The sequence below is a fragment of the Orcinus orca genome, chromosome 7 (genome assembly GCF_937001465.1).
Source record: "Orcinus orca chromosome 7, mOrcOrc1.1, whole genome shotgun sequence".
In the NCBI taxonomy this organism is placed as follows: Eukaryota; Metazoa; Chordata; class Mammalia; order Artiodactyla; family Delphinidae; genus Orcinus; species Orcinus orca.
Window position 1 is genome coordinate 85,258,830 of NC_064565.1, and position 22,251 is coordinate 85,281,080.

General features: G+C 39.3%; 1 protein-coding gene across 7 annotated transcripts; it reads left to right on the forward strand.

Moving 5' to 3' along the window:
* The first annotated feature begins 37 nt into the window (after positions 1-37).
* MAIP1 (matrix AAA peptidase interacting protein 1) lies at positions 38-11,843 on the forward strand. 7 transcript variants are annotated; one of them, XR_007478459.1, is made up of 7 exons: positions 38-487; positions 3,346-3,417; positions 4,677-4,803; positions 6,036-6,183; positions 8,754-9,018; positions 9,134-9,227; positions 10,664-11,843. XR_007478459.1 is itself a non-coding variant. In XM_033430513.2 (5 exons), the coding sequence occupies exons 1-5, from the start codon at positions 38-40 to the stop codon at positions 8,785-8,787; spliced, it is 831 nt and encodes a 276-aa protein (XP_033286404.1). In that variant the 3' UTR covers positions 8,788-11,843. The 7 variants fall into 7 exon arrangements, 4 of the variants coding, with proteins under 4 accessions (XP_033286404.1, XP_004262928.1, XP_049568291.1 ...); XR_007478457.1 differs by having other exon boundaries at positions 8,754-9,227; XR_007478458.1 differs by having other exon boundaries at positions 9,134-11,843.
* The last annotated feature ends 10,408 nt before the right edge of the window (positions 11,844-22,251 follow it).

Below are 22,251 nucleotides of genomic sequence, written 5' to 3' on the forward strand. Positions count from 1 at the left end.
TCCGTACTGCACAGGCAAGGGGTGAAAGGTCACAAAAATGGCGCTGGCCGTCAGTCTCTTACCCCGCTTGCTGCTTTCTCGGCCTCTGCCGGGCTCGGCTGCCCGACTCTGGACTCCCGGTTCGGCCGACGTGTGGCCGCCGTTGGCTGGACTTTGCTGCTTCTGCCGCCGCCGCCTCGGCTCGGGAGCGGCCCCGTTTCCTCGAGTCTCTTGGGCCTCCGCGGCCTTGGCGCTGCCTGCTCGAGCTCCTCAGCGTCCCCTGCTCAGCCCTCTGGGACTGCCCACAACCCTTCCCGCTTTCCCTTCATGCCCTCGGCGAATCTACAGCACCGAGGAGCAGCCCCAGCAGCGCCAGAAAACCAAGATGATCATCCTGGGGTTCTCCAACCCCATCAACTGGATTCGGACTCGAATTTACTCCTTCCTTATCTGGGCCTATTTCGACCAAGAGTTCAGCATTGCAGAATTCTCAGAGGGAGCGAAGCAGGTTTGTTTATTTCTCTACAAATAATCTCTCCACCTCTCATGCATTCAACTGTTAGACACGCAGAAGTGTTTAGCGGTGAGGTTTCCACTGGGTCTCAAATGATAACATGTGGGTAGTGACCCAGACACAGAGCCCTCTGGCCACTTCTTGATTTAAATTAAGCTTCTGCTTCTGTTGCAAGGTCGCCGAGAAATAGGGTTTCGATGGAGACACCAAGGTGGAGCCCCTTAATTACTTTTTCTACTCTCTACAGGTTTTGAGTCAGAAATGGATTCAAAGCCTGTTTCTGCCACATAAAAGCTACATGGCTTTATTTTTTCTGAAAAAGACAAAATTGATCGTATGCTGGTATTGATATATTTAATCCTAGCTTTTTTTCAGATTATGTCTATAAACACAGCCATTGATATTTATTTATGTGACCTGTCAGTTATAAATTAAATGTTTTCAACTTTATAATCAATGTCAATATTAACTCCTGCTTTTGCTTCCCCGAGTCAACTCCTGACTGATTTATGTTTTTATAAAAAAATTAAAAAGTAAAGAGCAAGCTTGATTAACAGCATTGTAAGGGATAAACCTCTGCTCGTGTCAGTTCTCAAAATCTTTTGTCCATGCAGAGGTAAATGGGCATGATGCTACTGTTCTCCACCACTCTGCTGATGACTTGAGCTTGTCTACCTCATGCTTATTTATGTGTCAATAAGGAATGGAAGTCATCTCCCCACTATGGGCAGGATTCAAGCCTAAGTCCCTATTTTCTCTGAACACAGAGGAGCATGGGACACTTTTTAGTCACTCTTTGATCCTAAAGGTTCTCCAGCTGTGAGCTATTTTAGCCCTTATCCTTGCTATTAAGTAGTATCTGCACCCCTTCATCAGCCAGTTTGTATACAGTCTTGCCTCATCTAAGTCAATTTTTGTGCATTTAACCATTCTGATTTCCAAAAAGAATGTTGGGTCATCCATGGCAAATATTTAGTGATTCCATTAAACCAGCGGTTACTTTAACATACCTTTCGGATCAAGCAAACCAGTTTTTCAACACGTACGACTTCAAAGGACATAGCTGAAAAACCTTCCTCCTACTAGATCTCATAAGGCAACTATACCTTCCTTTGCATAGATGTAACTCTAGGGCTTGGAAATAATCTGATGCAAAAACCCTGGGTAGATTATCTACTCTCATGGCTCAATTTGCCCTTTCTCCTTAGACTAACCTCCTATCAATAAGATGTTATCTTGGGATGTGAATATCAAGTTATCAATTAGATCATGTTCTTTAAGATTTTTTGTTTTTAATCATAGAACATAAAACAGAAAGGGACCTTCGTGCTCATTATCCTAGTCTAATTCTTTCAGATGATAAAAATCAAGTTCTAAAAAGGTGAAACGATTGGCTCAAGGATGCATAGCTAGCAAGTGCTGAGGTGCATTGTCCTGTAACCCACTCTATAAGCAGTCTTGGTCCTCCAGAGTCACTAGAAGTTGAGATGGTTAAGTACAATCTAGGCAAGCTTTTTTTTAAAAAAAATTATTTAAAAAAACTTTTTTTGAAGTATGTTGATGTACAATATTATATATATTATATATATATATAATACAGGTATACAATGTAGTGATTCACAATTTTTAAAGGTTACACTCCATTTATAGTTATTATAAAATATTGACTATATTCCCTGCGTTATACGATATATCCTGTAGCTTATTTTATACCAATCTAGGCAAGCTTTTATTCATCATGTGAGCCAGAGGAATAGGTGGTCCTTAAACAGCTTTATTAGCTCCACAAACCCTACTTTCCATTGATATGCACATATGACATGATACCTTCCCTATTACTGCTTTCAAACCACTAACCATGTACTGTCTGTTTTCCTGTATCTTGCTAGCATATTTTGGCCTTTTCTATGAAAAAGAGGGCTATTTCCTAGAAGCCTGTTTAGGTTAGGCAATCTTATATCACCAAAGCCTTATCAGGGCAGCCTCCTAATGGTTCATTATTACCTTATAGGATAATTTGCTCAGGTGTGATCTTCTTTGGCCACACAAACTAGAGTCTCATGTTTGGGTTTCAACATGATGGTTATGGTCTTTGTTTCTTCTTACCAAATTTCACCCATCTTCTGCACGCAAAGGCTTACTAAAACATACAGTGTTTCTGAACCCTGAGATCCTCTAAAGTGTTTGCAAGGGATCCTTGAATCCATTTGGAAGTGTGCTTTTCCTCAAAATTCAACTCCATTATTGCTAGGGCTGCCACAACAAAATACCTCAATCTGGGTTGCTTAAACCACAGAACTTTATTTTCTCACATTCTGGAGGTTAGAAGTCCAAGTACAGGGTGTTGGCACCTTGTTGGTTGGTTTCTTCTGAGGCCTCTTTCCTTTCCTTGTAGATGATTGCCTTCTTGCTGTGTCCTCACATGTTGTTTTTTTTTCCCCCTATGTACATGTGTGCCCTAGTATCTCTGTGTGTATCCAGATTTCCTCTTGTAAGGACACCAGTCAGATTGGATTAGGGCCCACCCTCATTTGACTTCATCACCTCTTTAAAGGTCCTGTCTCCAAATACAGTTACCTTCTGAGGTACTGGGAGTTAGGGCTTCAACATATGAATTTGGGGGAACATAATTCAGCCCATGTGGGAAGGCTATATGAGAAAAGAAAAGTCAACCAACTTTGGAGGAGTTATGCCTAACACCGATATCTAGTGTTTGACATTGTCTATTGCCTTTATCATAAAATAGTCTTTGTTACACTTAGACATTCAAGTATGAGCATTGTACATTGTATGGTATTTCACATGATATTTTGAAATAATAATCACCACCTTCCTCCCACTGTTTTTTTAAGGCTTTTGCTCATGTGTCCAAGTTGCTGTCACAGAGTAAGTTTGATCTATTGGAAGAACTTGTGGCCAAAGAGGTAAAGTATACTTTTATTTTTCCTTTAAAAATAAATGTATTATTCTCTTGCAGTAGAATGATATACGTTGTCCTTATTTATGTTTTAAAGTAGTATGCATGCTTACTTAACTTCTTGTCTTATATGTAAAGTGGGATAGTAGTAGTATTGTTGGGAAATCACGTGAGATAGTATATGTAATGTAGAGCACTTAGAATGGTATATGGTTCAACCAAAGACTATATATGTGTTTGCTTTCTTCATGGTATTTTATTGTGTATATGCAATATAATTAATTTAGCTAGTTTCCCATTGATCAATGTATAGCATTTTCAATTCCTCTGCTATTCCAATGTTTTCAATATCCTTACATATCCATTACCATTGACAAAAAAAAAAAGTCTCCTTATTTTTCTCCTAAAAGACTAGCTTTTAATATTTAGATTTTCATTATTCTTATGGTTGTTTGACTTCTGTATTTGGTTTGTATTAGAAATCTATGACTATTCCCACTGCCACCCTTAAGTAAAATAAATCACCCTTAAATAAAAAAATAAAAAATAAAATAAAATAGTATGCATGCCATCAGCCAAAGTAGAGTCCCTGTATCTTGCCTTTGGGGTACTTGGGGTCATATAAAAGTATAGAATGACTTGCTACTTAAGGCATAAGTAAGTTAATATGATGTCTTTCAGTTCTTATATAGAATTCTGTATAAGAACAGTTCTATTATGAATTATCTAATTGAATAATCAGATCCCTTTCAGCCTTGCTTTTTCTTTTTAATTAATTAATTTAATTTATTTATTTTTGGCTGCATTGGGTCTTTGTTGCTGCGCACGGGCTCTCTCTAGTTGCGACGAGCAGAGGCTTCTCTTCGTTGTGGTGTGCGGGCTTCTCATTACGGTGGCTTCTCTTGTTGTGGAGCATGGGCTCTAGGTGCACGGGCTTCGGTAGTTGTGGCACGCAGGCTCAGTAATTGTGGCTCTCTGGCTCTAGAGCGCAGGCTCAATAGTTGTGGCGCATGGGCTTAGTTGCTCCGTAGTATGTGAGATCTTCCTGGACCAGGGCTCGAACCCGTGTCCCCTGCACTGGCAGGCAGATTCTTAGGCACTGCGCCACCAGGGAAGCCCCTCAGCCTTGCTTTTGAAAATGAATAAATATGGCAGTAAATTTTAAAATATTTTTACAAAATTCATTCCATGAAGAATTCACTCCACTTTTTGAAAAGCTTTTGAAAATTCAACAAGTGAACTATGGTTTGCTTTTTCCATACTTAGACACTACGTGTATTGAAAGAAAAGGTTACTTCACTACCTGACAACCATAAAAATGCCCTTGCTGCTGACATAGATGAAATTGTATATACATCAACAGGAGACATCTCCATTTACTACGATGAGAAAGGTAATGCTGGAGCATAGTCAACTTTAAATGACCCACGATTGTCCAGATAAGCTAAGTTAGTGAATAATCATGGAATAGTGACATTTTGTTGGTACAAGTGGATATTTATAGAACTGCAGAGAAAATAATATATTCATTCTTTAAAGCCCTAGTTCTGGAAGACTTGGGACATGGTAATAGTTTCTTATGCCTTTCTATCTAGAACTTTCCCCTAATGTTATTTAATTCACAGAAGAGAGCATTGTAACTTAAGTTAAAGAAAATTGTCTAAGACAAGCTGCTCCCATACCTTAACATGAAAATATTTGTGTTTCAGATTTCCTAACTGAAAGGAAAACAATTGAATATTTTAGGTGTCTAGCTGTATGTTAAGTAGGAGTAAAGAGTAAAAGAAAAAGTAAATAATATTAGCTAAAGACTGTTTTGAAAGTAACATTAACTCAGAACTCCCAAATTGGATTTATTTGGAGACGATGAAAATAGTTGAAAGGAACTTTAGCCTTTATCTTGTTCATCTCCTTGTCCTATTTTCCCTGAAAACTTACTGACTTACTCCTTCTACAAATATTTGCAGTGTATTATGTGCTAGGCACACAGGAAATCTACTCTTTGCTTACACACTTGCTAAGGCAGTTCTGACTGAGGACTGTTAATAGTGAAAAAATTTTCACACACATATTAATTTGAAACATTTGTAAAGGTACTTTTAATGATAAATATTTTCTTCTTCCTAGTATTTCAAATTGCATCTTAGCACCATGGTTGCTACCTGACTTTTGCACAGGACGTTGTCATGATCACTGGGCATAGTAAAGTGAATTAGGGGTAGAATAGAAGGCTTCTTTCTGGCAGTTGGGGTTAAGTTAATGACATAGCAGCAAAAAAGTGTCCCCCCCCCTCATTTTTGGTTTGACAATAGATATCTGTTATCATAATTTTAGAAAATGCCACAAATTGAAAGTAATCCATGTAGTGCACTTGGTAAAAAGTACCTGCTCAGTAAATAGTAGCTCTTACTACTGTGATCCAGAGAGGAAGGTGTCATAAACCCCAGGAGAATTTTCTAAAAATAAAAACGTGTCAATACAGGTATCTTAAGTTAGACTAGAATGAGCCCCAGATTTGGTCTGTAACAGCTGTATAATTACTGCCAGTTGCTGATTTCATTAAGGATATAAGAATGATAGATTATTGTGATTTGTATTTGTATGTGTGTGTGTTTTTTCTCTAAGGAAGGAAGTTTGTTAACATCCTGATGTGCTTTTGGTATCTAACCAGTGCCAACATCCCCAGTGAAACTATAAGTGGAGCCAGTGTGTTCCAGGTTAAGTTGGGGGATCAGAACGTGGAAACTAAACAACTTCTTAGTGCGAGCTATGAGTAAGTCTAATCACATTTCGTTGTTTCCTTTCTCTAGAAAATAGAAGGTAGTATGAAAGTATGAAAACTAAAGGGAGATTTAGGGAGAAAAAGATTGAAATTTGACAAGTTATTTATGAAGAGAGAAAGTCAGAAAGACACACTGGCCATGAAACAGGAGTGTTCAGAAATTAGGAAGAGGTAATATTGCTGAATTTAATTAAACTGTATTTCAGCTGTCTATTGCTACGTTACAAACCACTCCAAAACTCGGTGGCATCAAACAGCCATTCATTTTGCCTGCTATTCTACTGCTCAGGAATTTTGGAAAGGCTCCGCTGTGGAGTTTTCTCTGCTCCCTCTGGCATCAAGTGGGGTGGCCGGAGCTAGGGGTTCATTTCCACAATGGCTTCTTCACTCATGTGGGCAGCACCATGGTGCTCCTTGGCTTCTCCACATGACGTCTCATTCTCCAAGGCCTCTCTTTGCGGCTTGGGCTTGTGGTAGTGTTAAGCTAGTCACATGTTTACATGGTGGTTGGCTTCCAAGAGGCAGAAGCCAGAAGATGCTAGACCAGTAAAGGGCTATGCCCAGTATTGGGACAACATCATTTCCACCATGGTTTGCTGGTCCAAGCAGTCACAGGATCTGCACGGTGAAAGGGCATGGAGAGACTCCACCTCTTCATGGGGCAGCAGCAAGTTCACGTTGCAGAAGAGCATGTGGGATGCAAGATGTAGTTATGACCATCTTGGGAAAATAAGATCTGCCATAATTGGCACATGGACCATCCACTCACTAGACATTTATTGACCATCTCCTATTTACCAAGTACTCTGGTAGGGGTTCAGATACAGAATTGAAGGGTTCCTGCCCTTAAGGAGGTACTGTCTAACAGGAGGTTAACAAACTATTTAAAAGAGACACTCTAGTGTATTATTGTACTAATAAAATTTGGAACAGTGAAAAAGTCAAGCGAGTCAGTGGAGACATAGTTTAATATCTATTTAAAAGAGAATACTGTTATGTCATATTTTAATATCTATTTAAAAGAGAATACTGTTATGTCACCAGAGTTATACAAATTTGCTTTAAAATAATGAACAAATCCCAAAAACGACCTAGGAAAGAAAATATGCTGGTTTGCTAAGGTAAAGGGAATTATATCTTCTTTTTCTTCACTTTTCTTGAAGGAGATGTACTTTTTTTCTTTTCTTTTTCTGTTTTGAATTTTGCTTTATTTGTAATTACCCAAAATATTCTGTATATTTAAATACTTAATTTAAATCTGCTGAATTGTCTCTTTTTTAAGATGTCATTTAGAACACTATAATCAACACTAACCTTTGGTTCTTCTGATATTCCCTACTAAGATCACGGGCAGCTCATAAACACTGCTATTTTCAAGATTGGTCTTAATGCAAGCTATGAGTAAGTCTAACCACATAAACCAGCTTCCATGAAAGTGCTGTTTTTATCACCATATTCCAATTTATTTCTCCTCGTATTAGGCGTATATTATGGCTAGTACTTAACAATAGAATAACACTGAAGTTCCTCTCAAGGACTGGCAGATGTTGGAGAGTATGTAGATCAGTCCATTAAAAATACTCATTTTAGTTGAGAATGCACTTCTGATTTTGTGGGGATATATTTTGTGATCAAATTAGTAGATTAAACTTTTGATTTTTATTTACCATTAACTGTTAGCTTTTTGCTAACAACTGCCTCTAATATATACTTGCAAATTATGTAGTTATCCAGGAAGTATTTGGACTGATATAAGATTCACATTATTTATAATTTTTTCCCTAGATTTCAGAGGGAGTTTACACAAGGAGTAAAGCCTGACTGGACCATTTCACGGATTGAACACCCAAAGTTAGTAGAATAATCAATCTTGGAAAAATCAGCTTATTGGACTTTTAGCAATTACTGAGAAGAACTAAGGAAGAAAAATTTTTCAGATCAGTTGATCTTCACTTAATCAAGTCTGTGGATTACTTTTGTATTATTTTGAAATACTCCTTGTAGTAAATTGGCATGATACAATAAAGCATTTTCCACAGATTGTCATCACTTTCTGTAGAAGGAAGTCAAAGTAAAAAAATTACAGCAGCCCATCATTGGCATCATATTCAGTATCATTTCTAATGTTACATGTATATGTATATATACACAAACTCATTTTATAGACAGTAAAGAAGATATTGAAAAAATTACACATTTTAAAATTAATAGTCTTTAAATATTTGTGGTTAATACACTTATACCAATAATTCAAGTATGTGTAAGATTTCTTTTTCAAAATCACTGCTGCTATTTGATTACCTCTTTGGTCACTAGCTGGATGAGAAAGAACAGATGGAATTATAGCAGATGGGTCACTACAGTACTAAAAATCAGTGAGGCTTACTAAAGCACAAAGAGAAAAAAGAAATAGAACAGTAACTTACTCCCCTATGAAGTAATATGAAGTCTTCTAACATACTTGTATTTGGACTCCTAGAAGTTGGGATAGGGGAGACAAAAACAATGTAAGAAATAATGTCTGAAAGTTTTCCTAATTGATGAAAACTATAAACCCACAGATCCAAGAAATTCAACAAGCAGGGAAGCACATAAAGAACCTCACAGGCTTCCCTGGTGGCGCAGTGGTTGAGAGTCCGCCTACCGATGCAGGGGATACGGGTTCGTGCCCCAGTCCGGGAAGATCCCACATGCTGCGGAGTGGCTGGGCCCGTGAGCCATGGCCGCTGAGCCAGCTCATCCAGAGCCTGTGCTCCGCAACGGGAGAGGCCACGACAGTGAGAGGCCCAAGTACTGCAAAAAAAAAAAAAAGAAAACCTCACTAAGGTACATCATAATCAAATTGTTGAAAACTAGAGAAAATTAGAAAAGCAGCTAGAGGAAAAAAAAAAGACACATTCCATACAGAGAATGACTATATTTCTTTTCTCAAACTATGCAGGTTAGAGGCCTTGGCATGACATCTTTAAAGTACCGTAGGAAATAAACCCGTTGACCTAGAATTCTATATTCAGCAAAAATATCCTTCAGAAAAGGTGAGAAAAGACTTTTTCAGACAAGGAAAAGATGAGAGAATTTGTTGACAGAAGACCTGTTTTATAAGAAATGTTAGGGGCTAGTGGACAGAATAGAGTAAAAGGACCCATGCATATTGGACAACTGATTTTTGACAAAGGTGCCATAGTTATTCAATGAGAAAAAAGAAGTCTTTTTAACAAATGGGTAACTATATATTCAAATAGGAAATAACCTCATCTCTCGCCTCACACCATACACAATTTTAGTGCAAAATTTAGATTGCAAAATGGATCATAGACTTAACAAAATCTAACACTCTAGAAATTCTAGAAGGAAACAGAAATTGCTGTCTTGGAATAGAGAAAGATTTCTTAGGAGACAAAAAGTGTGAATCGTGAAAGAAAAATTTCTAAATTGGAATTTATTAAAATTAATACTTCTGCTCTTTGAAAGACAGCAGCGAGAAAATGAAAAGCCAAGTCAAAGATTGGGAGAAACTATTTGTAATCCATATATCTGACAAAGGACCTGTATCCAGCATATATAAATAATGCTCATAGCTTAATAATGAAAAGTTAAACAGCTTTGTACAGCTATCATGACTCATCAAACTGTGGACTTAAAATGGGTACATTTTGTTATATGTAAATTATCATATATATATACTGTTTTTTTAAACAAAGTGAATCAGCTATACATATACACATATCCCCGTATCTCCTCCCTCTTGTGTCTCCCTCCCTCCTACCCTCCCTATCCCATCCCTCTAGGTGGTCACAAAGCACAGAGCTGATCTCCCTGTGCTGTGCGGCTGCTTCCCACTAGCTAGCTATTTTACATTTGATAGTGTATATATGTCCATTCCACTCTCTCACTTCGTCCCAGCTTACCCTTCCCCCTCCTCGTGTCCTCAAGTCCATTCTCTATGTCTGCATCTTTATTCCTGTCCTGCCCCTACATTATTATATATTTTTAATGCAAATTATACCTAAACAAAGTTTGCTAAAATATTTAGCAAGAAAAGTAATTTGTAGGAAAATAAGCTCAAATGATTAAATTTTTTATAAAGTATAAAAGAGCTAATCTATGTTTCATCTAATCTTAGATGAAACAGATAATAGATCAGTAAGGCACATATTGCTAAAATGAAAAAAAATGCAACCAGTTAAACTATCACTTCCCATCTGTTGTAAGATGCATCTCCAGTGATTTTAAAATGGATGGTGAATGTGTGGTTTAGAATCAATGAAATACACTGTGATTTATTGTTTGTGAAAATATACATAAATTGTAAAACTTTTTTAAAATGCAAGAGATTAATATGGCACTAAACTCATTATAGTGACAACTACCTCGGGAGGACGGGAGTGGAATGTGACTGTAATGTTTTGTTTCTTAAAAAAAGTACCTGATACCCAAATAATGCTCTTTGTATATGGTTTCTCAATGAAAGGAGACGGGCATTGGGAGCAATTCCAGGTCTATGCAGAAAACAAGCAAGAGTAGCCTGAGACATATTCTTGGGCTGGGAAGCAAGGACGCTATCAAAGCTGACTGCGGTAATGTTGAAAGTTATTTATTACCATTTAACAAACCCAAAACTTAGTAGCTTAAAAATAACAATCACTTATTTTACTCATAAATTTGGGCAGGGTTTGACTTGAAAGTTTGTCTGCTCTATGTGGTGTTGACTGAGGTCACTTGGGGATATTTATGTGAAGGCCAAGCTGATCCAACATGGCTTTACTGGTGCGTCTGGCTCCTTCTTAGAGATGGTTGAAAGGCTGGATGCACTGGGTCACTTTTGGTCTCTAACCGATCTTTAAATTTTCCCCCCAAATTATGTTAGATACAGATGAAGTAAATTGGCATATCTTCTACCCCAGGAAAAATTTCCTATCCGTGTTATTGAATATAGCCGTTTTATCCCTACTGTGATGAGTCGTTTCACCAAAGATTTTGACCATTTAAGGTTGTATGGTAGGGGTCCTAAGGTATTTGTCTTGACCTCACTAGCTTTTATCCTTACAGATCTTACAATCCAATTGCTCCCAGTGAGTTCAATGGTTTTTTTTTTTGTCTTTTTTATTTTTGCAGCGAGAGGGTAAGGTTCCACATATCAGTGATACCATGCAATATTTGTCTTTTTTGGCTTATTTCACTTAGCATAATGTCCCCCAGGTTCATTCAGGTTGTAGCACATGACAGGATTTCCTTCTTTTTTAAGGCTGAATAATATTCCATTATATAATTTACCACACACACACACACACACACACACATGCACAAACACACACAAATATTCCATATCTTTATTCATTCATCTGTCAATATTGAGTTTGTTTCCATACCTTGACTATTGTGAATAATGCTGCAATGAACATGGGAGTTCAGATATCATTTCGAGATAATGATTTCATTTTCATTTTCTTTGGATATATATATGCAGAGTGGATTGTTCCATCATATGTTAGTTCTATTTTTAATTTCTTGGGGAACCTCTATACTGTATTCCATGGTGGCTGTACCAATTTATAGTCCCACCAACAGTGCACAAGTGTTCTCTTTTCTCCACATCCGTACCAGTGTTTGTTAATCTTTTGAGTTTTCGATAATAAACATCCTTACAGGTATTAGGTTTTTATTTTTACTTGCGTTTACCTGATGATTAGTGATGTTGAACACTTTTTCTAGTACCTGTCGGCCATTTGTGTATCTTTTCTGGAAAAATGTCTATTCAGATCCTTTGCCCATTTTTTAATTGGGTTATTTGGGTTTGTTTGTTTTGGTTTGGTTTTGCTGTTGAGTTGTATGAGCTCCTTGTATGTTTTGAATATTAACTCCTATCAGATATGTGGTTTGCAAATATTTTCTCCCATTCCACAGGTTGTATTTTCATTTTGTTGATGGTTTCCTTTACTGTGCAGGAGCTTTTTAGTTTGTGTAGTCCCACTTACTTAATTTTTGCTTTTGTTGCCTTTGCTTTGGTGTCAAATCCAAAAAAATCTTTGCCAAGACCAGTGTCAAGGAGATTACCTCCTATGCTTTCTCTAGGAGTTTATGATAAACAACATATACTCTTCCCTTAGATTCATCAAACATTAACATTTTGCTATCTCTTTTTCCTTTTCTCTCTTTACACACACACACACACACACACACACACACACGCACACACGGTTTTTATCTAAACCATTTGAAAGTAAGTTTCAGGCGTCGTATACTTTACTCCTAAATATTTCAACATGCATTCCCCCAAAATAAAGACATTATCTTATGTAAACATAAGAACATTAGCAATAATTCCATATCATCTAATATTTAAAAACAAATTTAAAATTCTACCAATTGTCTTAAAAATATCTTTTTGAACTGAGATTCAAGCAAGGTTCACACATTGTATTTTGTTATTATCTCTTAAGTCTTTTTAAAATTTTTAGGATATCCTCCATCCTTTGTATGACATTTCAATTTTGAGGAGATAGTAGACATACAGCATGTCCCATATCCTGAATGTGTTTGATTATTTTATTATGATGTCATTTCTATAACCTGGAAGTTAGGGCTAAAGCCTTAATTAGATTCAAGAATATCTTGTAAGTGATTTGTGTACTTCATAATATATAACACACATTATATATACATATACATGTATATACATATATGTACATATATACACACACACACATACAATTTGTGGTAGGCTGAATGACGGCTCCCAGAGATGTCTACAACCTTAGCTCTGGACTCTGAATGTTTTATCTTACATGGCGAAATGGCACTTTGTCGATATGATTAAGGATCTCATGATGGGGAGAGTATCCTGGATTATCTGGGTGAACCCAGTGTTATCCCAGTGATCCTTATAAAAGGGAAGCAGAAGGGTCAGAGTCAGAGAGAAGGAGATGTTATAATGGAGCAGAGGTTGCAGTGATATGAGAGTCAAGGAGTGTAGACGGCATCTAGAAACTAGAAAAGGCGGAAACAGATTTTCCCCTAGAGTCTGCAAAAGGGACACAGCTATGCTGACTCATTTTAGACTTCTGACTTCCAGAACTATAAAATGATAAATCTGTATTGTTTTAAGCCACTGAGTTTGTAGTAATTTGTCACGTCAGCAACAGGAAATTAATATACAAGATAATCCTTACATGAATCAGTATTCCATTATAATTAGCAAAATGATTCTCTAATTCTATAATACCTTTTGCTGGCATTCTATAAAGCAGAGCCCCTTCCCTTTAAAAAACTCACCACAAACTCATGAATTTTAATCATTCAATGTAATATCAATTACAGTAGTTATTCTTCTTGGTGCTTAAATCGCCCCCAGTTTGCCAGTGGGATCCCCTGTAATCTGCTATTTCAAGTTAAAGACTGTCACGACCCTGTCTGAATGCTTCTGTGTTTTCTGGCACAACAACAAGTCCCAGGATCTTCTTGTCCACTTCCTGCCTCAGATTTGAAAAATCAGTGCTTTCTCGAAGGAGTCATCATTTCTTTTCAGGGAAATTTCTATAGACTGAATATTTGTGTCCCTCCCAAACTCATATATTGAAATTCTCAGTTGGATGTTATTAGGAGGTGAGGCCTTTGGAAGGAATTAAGTCATGAAGGTGGAGCTCTCATGAGTGGGATTAGTGACCTCATAAAAGAGAGCCCAGAGAGCTTCCTCCTTCTGCATGTGAGGATATAGTGAGAAGGTGGCCCCATAGGAACCAGAAAGCGGCCCTCGGCAGCCACTGAATCCGCTGGCACCTTGATCTTAGACTTTGCAGTCTCCAGAGCTGTGAGAAATAAATGTTCGTTGTATAAGCCACCCAGGCTATGGTGTTTTTGTTATACCAGCCTGAAGAGCCTGAGGCAGGATCATGTTTAGAAACCAAGATTTGGGCATCTTGAAGCATTTTAACCTTTTATGTCTGCAAGAGAATGTTCATATTTATATGTATTTGATATTTTGGGTCATTTATCTAAATGAACTTTGGGAGAGCTAAATATGGATTGTTTGCCTTTATTTCTGTCAACCTTATTTAAAAGAACCCCTCCCCATCTCTCTCTATGCCCTAACCTGGATTTAATTTGGTTTATAGCACTTGTCACATCCAACATTGTAGTAAATATTACTTTGTTGATTTGTTCCATTGTCTGTCTTTCCAACTAAGGCAGGAACTTTGTCAGTCTTCTCCACTGCTATATCCCCAGGGCCCAGAATAATATATGGTGCATAGTAGAGCTCAGTAAATATTAGTTGAATCAACAAATAAATGAGCGAGCCTCACTCCTGTTGCATTTCCTGGCTCACGTGACAGAAATATTTTCCCTCTTGCTTTTGATTTAATGCCCTAGCAAGCTGGATGTAATTTATTTCATCATGTACAGTCCCCCCTCAAGGCGTATATGGTATTACTGGCTACGTGACCTTGCTTTTATAGTCCTATAATAAATGTTATTTATTCTGAACACCACACGGTGGAGCCAGTTGTGTATGGAATGTAAATGCGGGATCGGCAGTAAGTTTGTTAGTGTCTGAAGTCACTGAGAAACAGGAGGATTGCTTTGCTTACTGACAGATTTTTGTACATAGATATGTTATAGGCAGCTTCTCAACAAAAAAGTTTTTTAACAGAATTTAAAAGGGTTAAATGTATGAGTCAAATCAGAGGGAACTTTTACCCTCATGTCTTCTCTGATTGCTGGAACCATAGATTATAACATTCAGTTCCTCTGTGATTACTGCCATCCTCGGAAGCCTTTTCCTGGATGGTGTAATGCATCAGTCAGGATAATATAGATTATGCTGCAGTAACAATCTCCAAATCTCAATGGATTGAAGCAAAAAACGGTATATTTCTTGTTCAAAACTACATGTCCAATAAGAGACACTTGGAGACACCGCTCAGTGGTGGCATCACCTTCCCTCCTGGACACAGGTGATGGGCAGCCACTGCCTGATACTATGGCAAATGAAAAATACAACTCTGAAGGGTCTCACGTGAGCAATACATGCCAGACTTGGAGGTAATACAATTCACTGGCCAGAACATGGCCCTACTCAACCACAGAGATCCAGGAAGTACAATTCTATCATGTAGCTGGAAGGCAGAGTCTGAGAAGCATTTGGTGAGCAGCAGTAATGATTACCACAAGCTGCAGAGAACTCTCTCTTGTTTTAACCCCAGGGATGGCTACTGTAGAGCCAGTCAGTGCACATGATTGCATCTGGGAGATCAGGAGGCTCAAGAAATAGAGGGACTTCTGGGATCTTTTGGTGACATAAACTGAGAATTATTGATACGCTGCTATAGGAGCCTGAAGATCTCTCTAGTCTCTCTCTAGTCCTGTATACACCAATGATTGCAGATGTCTTAAACCAGTTTTAAATGAAAAAGGCCATAGAACACCTGAATTCCATTCTCTTCATTTGATGAGATCTGCCAAAGTGCATTAAAATACCCCTTAGATTAAATCAAAATTGGTCAGCTAAGACTTTATATAGTGTCAATCTTACTATAAATTGTTTATTGTTTCAAAATGATAATTTTAAGAAACTTAGATAAAATAAGGCTTTATGAGAGTACTTAATCTTGGTCATTCAATCTCGCAATATGGGTACATTATACAAATATTGGTGTACCATTTAGGGTTAGTTCTGACTGCATTAAACAAAAACTTTAAAATCATGATTTAAGTAACATAGAAGCAGTTGATTTCTCTTACATACAACAGAAGTCCAGAAATAGGATTCTTTGGGCTGGTATGCCAACTCCACAAAGGTCTTTGGGATCCAGGCTCTTTCTAGTCACCACTACGTTCCTTAGAGTATGACCCTGTCCTCATAGCACAAAATGGCTGGTAGAGCTCCAACCATCATATCCATATTCCAGGCAACAGAATGGGAGAAAGGAAAGAATGAGCTAAGTGTATATATCAGCTGTCTTTTAAGATGCTTTCCAAGAGTTTACACAAAACACTTCCACTTAATTTCATTGGCTAGGAGTTAGTCATATGGCCACATACAACTTTGGTTGTGGTGGGAAATACAAACATAGTCTTTTAGCTGAGTACAATTTATTGTCCTGAATAAAACTAGGGGTCCTAAGATTAAGGAAGAGGAGGAGACAGCAATTTGCCCTAATTGGGTTACTTGAGTCATGAACCAGTGCTGACTCTGGTAGCTGGCTGACTTGCTTTGCCAGCTTCACTAAGTGAGAGCTAGCTCTAGGAGCCCGTGTGCTTTCTAACTGGGGTCTGGTAATAGTCCTAAACAACGCCCAGCAAATTTTTTAAACTAAATGTAACAGAGCACCGGAGAAGACTTTCGATTCTAGAGCTGTTTAAGGATGCTCCAAACAATCTGTCCAGACCTCTGGGGGCTCAGTCCCTGTTATTTATACCACACAGACATTTCTGCCTGGAGGACCCTGAATATAGTTTATCCCATCTTCAAAAATAGAAACCTCCTTCTGCCTGCCCCTCCCACTCCATTTTATAAACCAGTCTATTAGACATTCTATCAAAATTTACTTCATTTACTTGCTTAATAAATTACAACTCTGGCTCAGCAATATGTGAGAAATTCACCAGAAACAGAGGAAGAATTAGATAATCGATTCCTTTTATGGACCTTTCCTCAGCCTCTGATGTTGTGAGTGCAGAGTAGCTATGGGCAAGGCTGGCACTCTGCCTGCCCTCCTCCCCGCCTCCTATCCCGGCTTTATTGATTCTCAAAATATTGCATTCTACTCAGGGCAGCTGAAAGGCTCAAACGGAGCAAAATGGAACTGTGTTCTGGTCTCCCTCCTTTTAAACGTCCTCTTATGGTACTGCATTTGAACAAGCCCCATGCTACAGAGAACAGGAAGACACAATATGGTTTATCTCAAACCGGAAGTAACCAAATCCAATAATTGACCTTGTTAACTAATTCATTGCCAGGGAAGAGACTCCCTGTTATTGCTTCCTAAAGGAAACAACAACAACAATTTTAAAACCAACTTAAAATTTATATCACATAACAAATCACATATTTTAGTTATTGTCAAATACTTTGAGGCAAGATTTTTTCCTAGGGAGTAAGTACATCAAGAAGTAGGACTATCTAAAGGAAGCCGTCTGTGACGCCTTATTGGAATTTTATTTGACTCCCTATTTCCCTCCCTACCACTACTTGCTAACTTCCTATTCTTTCTGTCCTCAGTCACATCAAGGTTGTCCCTGCTTTGACACCTTCGCAGGAATTGTTCCTTTGCCAACCAGGCTCTTTGCTCAGATCTTCAATGTCTGGTCACTTCCCGTCATTCAAGTCCCGCTTAAACGCCACCTCCTCTAAGAGTACGTTCTGCTCATCCACTCGAAAGAGCCCAACTCCATCACTCTCTGTCTGCCACTCTGCTTTATTTTTATCACAGAATTTCTTGTCATCTAATAGTTTCCTGTTTATTTACTTGGTTATTACCTAGCCTCCCTCCATTAGGATGGGGGCTTCCAGTTTCAACCTAGCCCCTCATCGTAACTGACAAAATATTCTCCACCTCACTGGTGTTCAGGGTTAGGGCAGAGTTTCTCGGCCTCAGCACTATTAACATGTGAGGCCATATAATTCTTTGTGGTGAGGCTGTCCTGTGCGCTCTAGGATGTTTAGCGATATCGCTGGCTTCTACCCATTAGATGGGCCCTAGTTGTGACAATCAAAACTGTCTCCAGACATGGCCAAATGCCCCCCGGGGAACAAAACTGCCTGTAGTTGAGGAACACTGGTTTAGGCTGTTGGCTGCTGTGTGGCTGCTTTTATGTTCAGGAGGCAGTATCTTCTCAGAGTAATAATAGCTATCAGTCCTTGAATATCTACAGATATTGGGCACCGTTCTGTGGGTTTTACGTTTAATCTTTACAACAACTCTTACAACCGGTACTTTTGCAGATAGGGAAACTGAGGCACAGAATGATTGATAAACATGTCTAAGTTCACGCCATCAGTAAGAGTGAAGCCTCGGGCTCAAACCAGACAACAGGCCCCAGAACTCTGTGCTAACAGTAGTAGGCACTGGTGTGGGAATCTCATTGCCTCTGGCGGCAGAAACTAGGCATCAGATGTGCTACGCATACCCCTAGCCCACACAGCCCTTCATTCACAGCAACCATGAGCAAGTGACAACCTTCCTCTCCAAGCCTCAGTTACCTCTGTAAATAATAATAATAGTAACTTCATGCAGGATTGCTTGAGGAGTTAACTGCAATAGCTTAAGTCAAAATAACTTAGCCTGGTTTCTAGCACATACTAAGTCCTGAATTCGTATCTCCTCCTCTTCTTTTGCCCTTGGCTCCAAGCTCCAAAAGCACTGAAAGCAGAGTTTAAAGACCCTGGTCAGACAAGCCCCTGGGGAAATGTAACCTTTAAGCAATCTGCCGCATTTGTCTTGACCGGGATAGTAGAAAGCGGCCCCCTTAGAAACAGCAGTCCAGGCTGGCATCACCTCTTCTGCTAATGAACAACAGCACAAGCCATCAGCACTTGCCCATTAAGCCAAATGGGGCTTTTAAATCTGTACTGATAAGATACCCCGGGGCCTGGCTGACAAGCAGCCTTCCGCGCTTCATTTCTTGATGTGAGTCAGTGAATTAATTGCCTGACCCATTGTTTTCTAACACGGCCAATTAAATGTTTTGGGATGGATGGCATGCGCATTTTGGCCAGCAGGGGGCCTCCTTTGCTAACATAACGGAATTGGTACTTGGGCTTGCTGGCAGAGCCCCACCAAAAATTGGGTACTTTTGAAAAGTGTGCTCAGAATAGGGGTTCTAAATATGGGGCCCACCGATCCCTAAGAATAGAATTCTGTGAACTTGGATGAGAAAAGAACTGTGTTTATTTCCACTACCCTCCAACTGAAATTTAGCATTTTCTTCAATTATGAATGTAGACAGCAAATCACGGATATTTGTCGAGTTCACCACGGTTTCTGCAGAGATCTTGAAATATCGTTTATATCCCTCCTTACTGCAAAATTACAGTAGCTGTAGGACCTGCTGCTAGATCTTGTGATTTAGTACATTAAGAAAGAAACACATATGGACCATATCACAAATCTGTTGTTTTGTTGTTGGTATTTTAATAACTGTCTTTTGATATTATTAGTTTTCTTTGTACTATTTTATTTATTTATTTTGTTTTGTTTTGTTTAAAACATTATTCTGAGAAGTAGCCCATGAACTTAGACTGAGTGTTCATGAACACTTACAAAAAAACAAACACCTGGCTGACAGGCTACTGGGCCTGGTCTCCGGAGGAAAGAAGTTAGACTTCAAGAGAATCTTTATACTTAATGATTTTTAGTCATGACTCACTTCTTGCCGTTCGATCTCTTCCAGTGACCTAAACATGTACCACAGTTCTATCAAACCATTAGCTTCAGTGCTTGGCAGTGTAAAATTTACATCAGGATGAAATTTTGGTGTCTTCAGAATTGCATTGACTTAATTTTAGAGCATCCAGGATGCCCATCGTTCTGGCCTTGGGGAGGAAGAGGCCTAGCTTTTCCAGCTGCCTTTGACTTCATATTTTTGTTATGCTTGGTTCATTTCCAAGACTCAGGAATCTTCTGAAATAACAGGAGTTTCTCTCCACACTCAGCACTGAGATTCACTTACTTTTCAGGGAGGAGGCCTCTACACTCTGCGACTCTTGCTTCCAGAGTCAATTCTTCTCCCACTCCCATAAGAAAAATTCTGAAATACCTGTACCAGAAGGAGAGGAAGAAGTGGGCACATAGAGAGTTTCTTTCCCCAGATTCTTCAGTTTCTTATCCCTCAGGGAAAGGAGGCCACAATGGGAGGTGGCTGGCCTGGGCCAGGCTGAGGTGTCCAGTTTTCCTGCCTAATGCCGAGTGCATCCCAGGCCTTGGCCTCTGAGGGCACAGGAGCCAAGCAAGCCCAGGCAGTGTGTGTCCCTTCAGCACTTTCTCCTCCCGTTTTCCAAACTTCCTACTTTTTCTCTGCTGCCCCTTCCCCTGCTACTCCCCAGCCCTGTCCTTTCATTCCCAAATCAAACCTTTTTCTTTATTCCCTAGAAAAGCAAAGGTGACCCCAGCTGCAGCAATAATAACAGAAAATAATATCCACCCCTGTATTTATTAAAGACCTATAATGTGCAGGTATTATATGAGGTGCTTTAACTACAACCTTCTCATTCAACCCCCTAACCAGTTATCCTGTGTTGGTAGTGCCCCCCCACCCCAAGAACACATGTCCACCTCGAACCTCAGAATTTGATCTTATTTGGAAATAGGGTCTTTGCAGATGTAATTAGTTAAGGATCGAGATGAGATCGTCCTGGATTCGGGTTGGCCCTAAATCTAATGAGTGATATCCTTATACGAAGGGAGAACAGAGACACAGAGGGGAGGGCCATGCAAAGATGGCAGGGGTTGGAATTATGCTGCCATCAGCCAAGGAACGTCAAGGGCCACCAGAAGCTGGATGAGGCAAGGAAGGATTCTTCTCTAGAGCCTTCAGAGAGAACATAGTCTTGTTGATACCTTGATTTCAGTCTTCCAGCCTCCAGAACTATGAGAGAAAAAGTTTCTGTTATTTTAAGCCCCTAGTTTGTGGTACTTTGTTACGACAGCCATAGGAAACAAATACACCAGCCAATGAGAAGGGTATTATTACCTCATTTGTCAAATGAAGAAACCCAGGCTCAAAGTACCTGCATAGGTTTGCACAGTCGATGGAGGACCTGGGATTTGAGCCCAATGTAACAAACCCCCAAAGCCTTCCAACTTCCCTTCAGTAGTGTTGGATTCAATTAGCTGTTGACCTTGATAGTTGATTACAGTAATTCATTTCCAAGTTGGAGGCAGACATGGGGCACAAGCTGTGGGAGGTGTATTGTATAGGGGAGTATAGGATTCCCAAAGGACTTCTGGCCTTTCTGGGGAGGGAGGGGGTGAAACTGAAGCAGCTCTCCACCCTCTTTCCACTGAACTCTTCTTAGAGTAAGTCACATGGAACCTGCATTCCAGGACCATTCCCTGGGGAGGTTTGCTCTCCTCCCTTCATTTTCATTCCTGTCTAAATAATTTAAGGGGTTCTACAGATGTTCAAATGAGGAATCAAGATCTCTCTCTGAGACAGGCCTCTTGTTATTGCGGGAAACGCTGATTTCCCAGCAGATTAGGGTCCACAAGACTATCAGGAACTGTGGCACTGTAAACTGTGGCACTGTAAACATGCTGGCTAAAGTCATCTGTTGGTGAACAGAGAGGGCTTGATTTTGCCTACCTGCACAATTTTTTTCACAGGAACTTTTCTAAGAAGATGGGTGTCTGTCCTACAAAAAAATCACTGAATTCCTGAGGTCCATATTTCACATACCAGGCCCCATAGTGTGATGTGAAGTTCCTAGGGACATTAGAGACCTGTGGACCCCCAGACCTCATCAGCGTGGGACCTGGCTGGCCTGTGACTTGCTGCAGTGTTGCTGCCAGCGACTCACTGGTGTCAGGTCACTTGACTGAAGGGCTGCAGGTCTATCAATGTCCCTATCCCTGACTTGTCAAGAATTACAAGGTTGTATACACTGACAGGAGAGTTTTTATTTAAAAAAAAAAAGAATTTCTAAGACAAGATCAATTTTAGTCTTCGCAGTCCTGATACTGTCACTTTAGGTAAAACTCATCACAAGTTCAAATCCCAGTTCAGTTCTTACCAGGTGGGTGTCCGCAGGCAAGATCTTGAGCTTCCCTAGTCTCTGAACCTTTCTGCTGTGAAAATACTAACCTATCTCAAAGGCTTGTGATAGACTGAAAATCTAAAAGTCAAACAGTATAAAAATGGGGAAGAGCAAGGTGATAAAAAGTTTGTGTTATCCCCTTCCCAATTTAACATGAAGGGTTATAGTCAGATGTGGATATGGTCTCGGAGCTACTTGCCAAAAGTGAGAAACGTACTATCCTAAATGATTTTTTTTTTTAAAGCTGTTGACACCCTTCCTTTTATTTCCCATCTAATTCCTAGCAAGAGAATAGATGATGAGGAATA

Coding starts and splice junctions, on each gene's coding strand:
- MAIP1 (XM_004262880.3), top strand. CDS start 38: ATGGCGCTGGCCGTCAGTCTCTTACCCCGCTTGCTGCTTTCTCGGCCT. Junction 3,418..4,676: donor AAGAACTTGTGGCCAAAGAG/GTAAAGTATACT, acceptor TTCCATACTTAG/ACACTACGTGTATTGAAAGA. Junction 4,804..6,035: donor CATTTACTACGATGAGAAAG/GTAATGCTGGAG, acceptor TTTTTCTCTAAG/GAAGGAAGTTTGTTAACATC.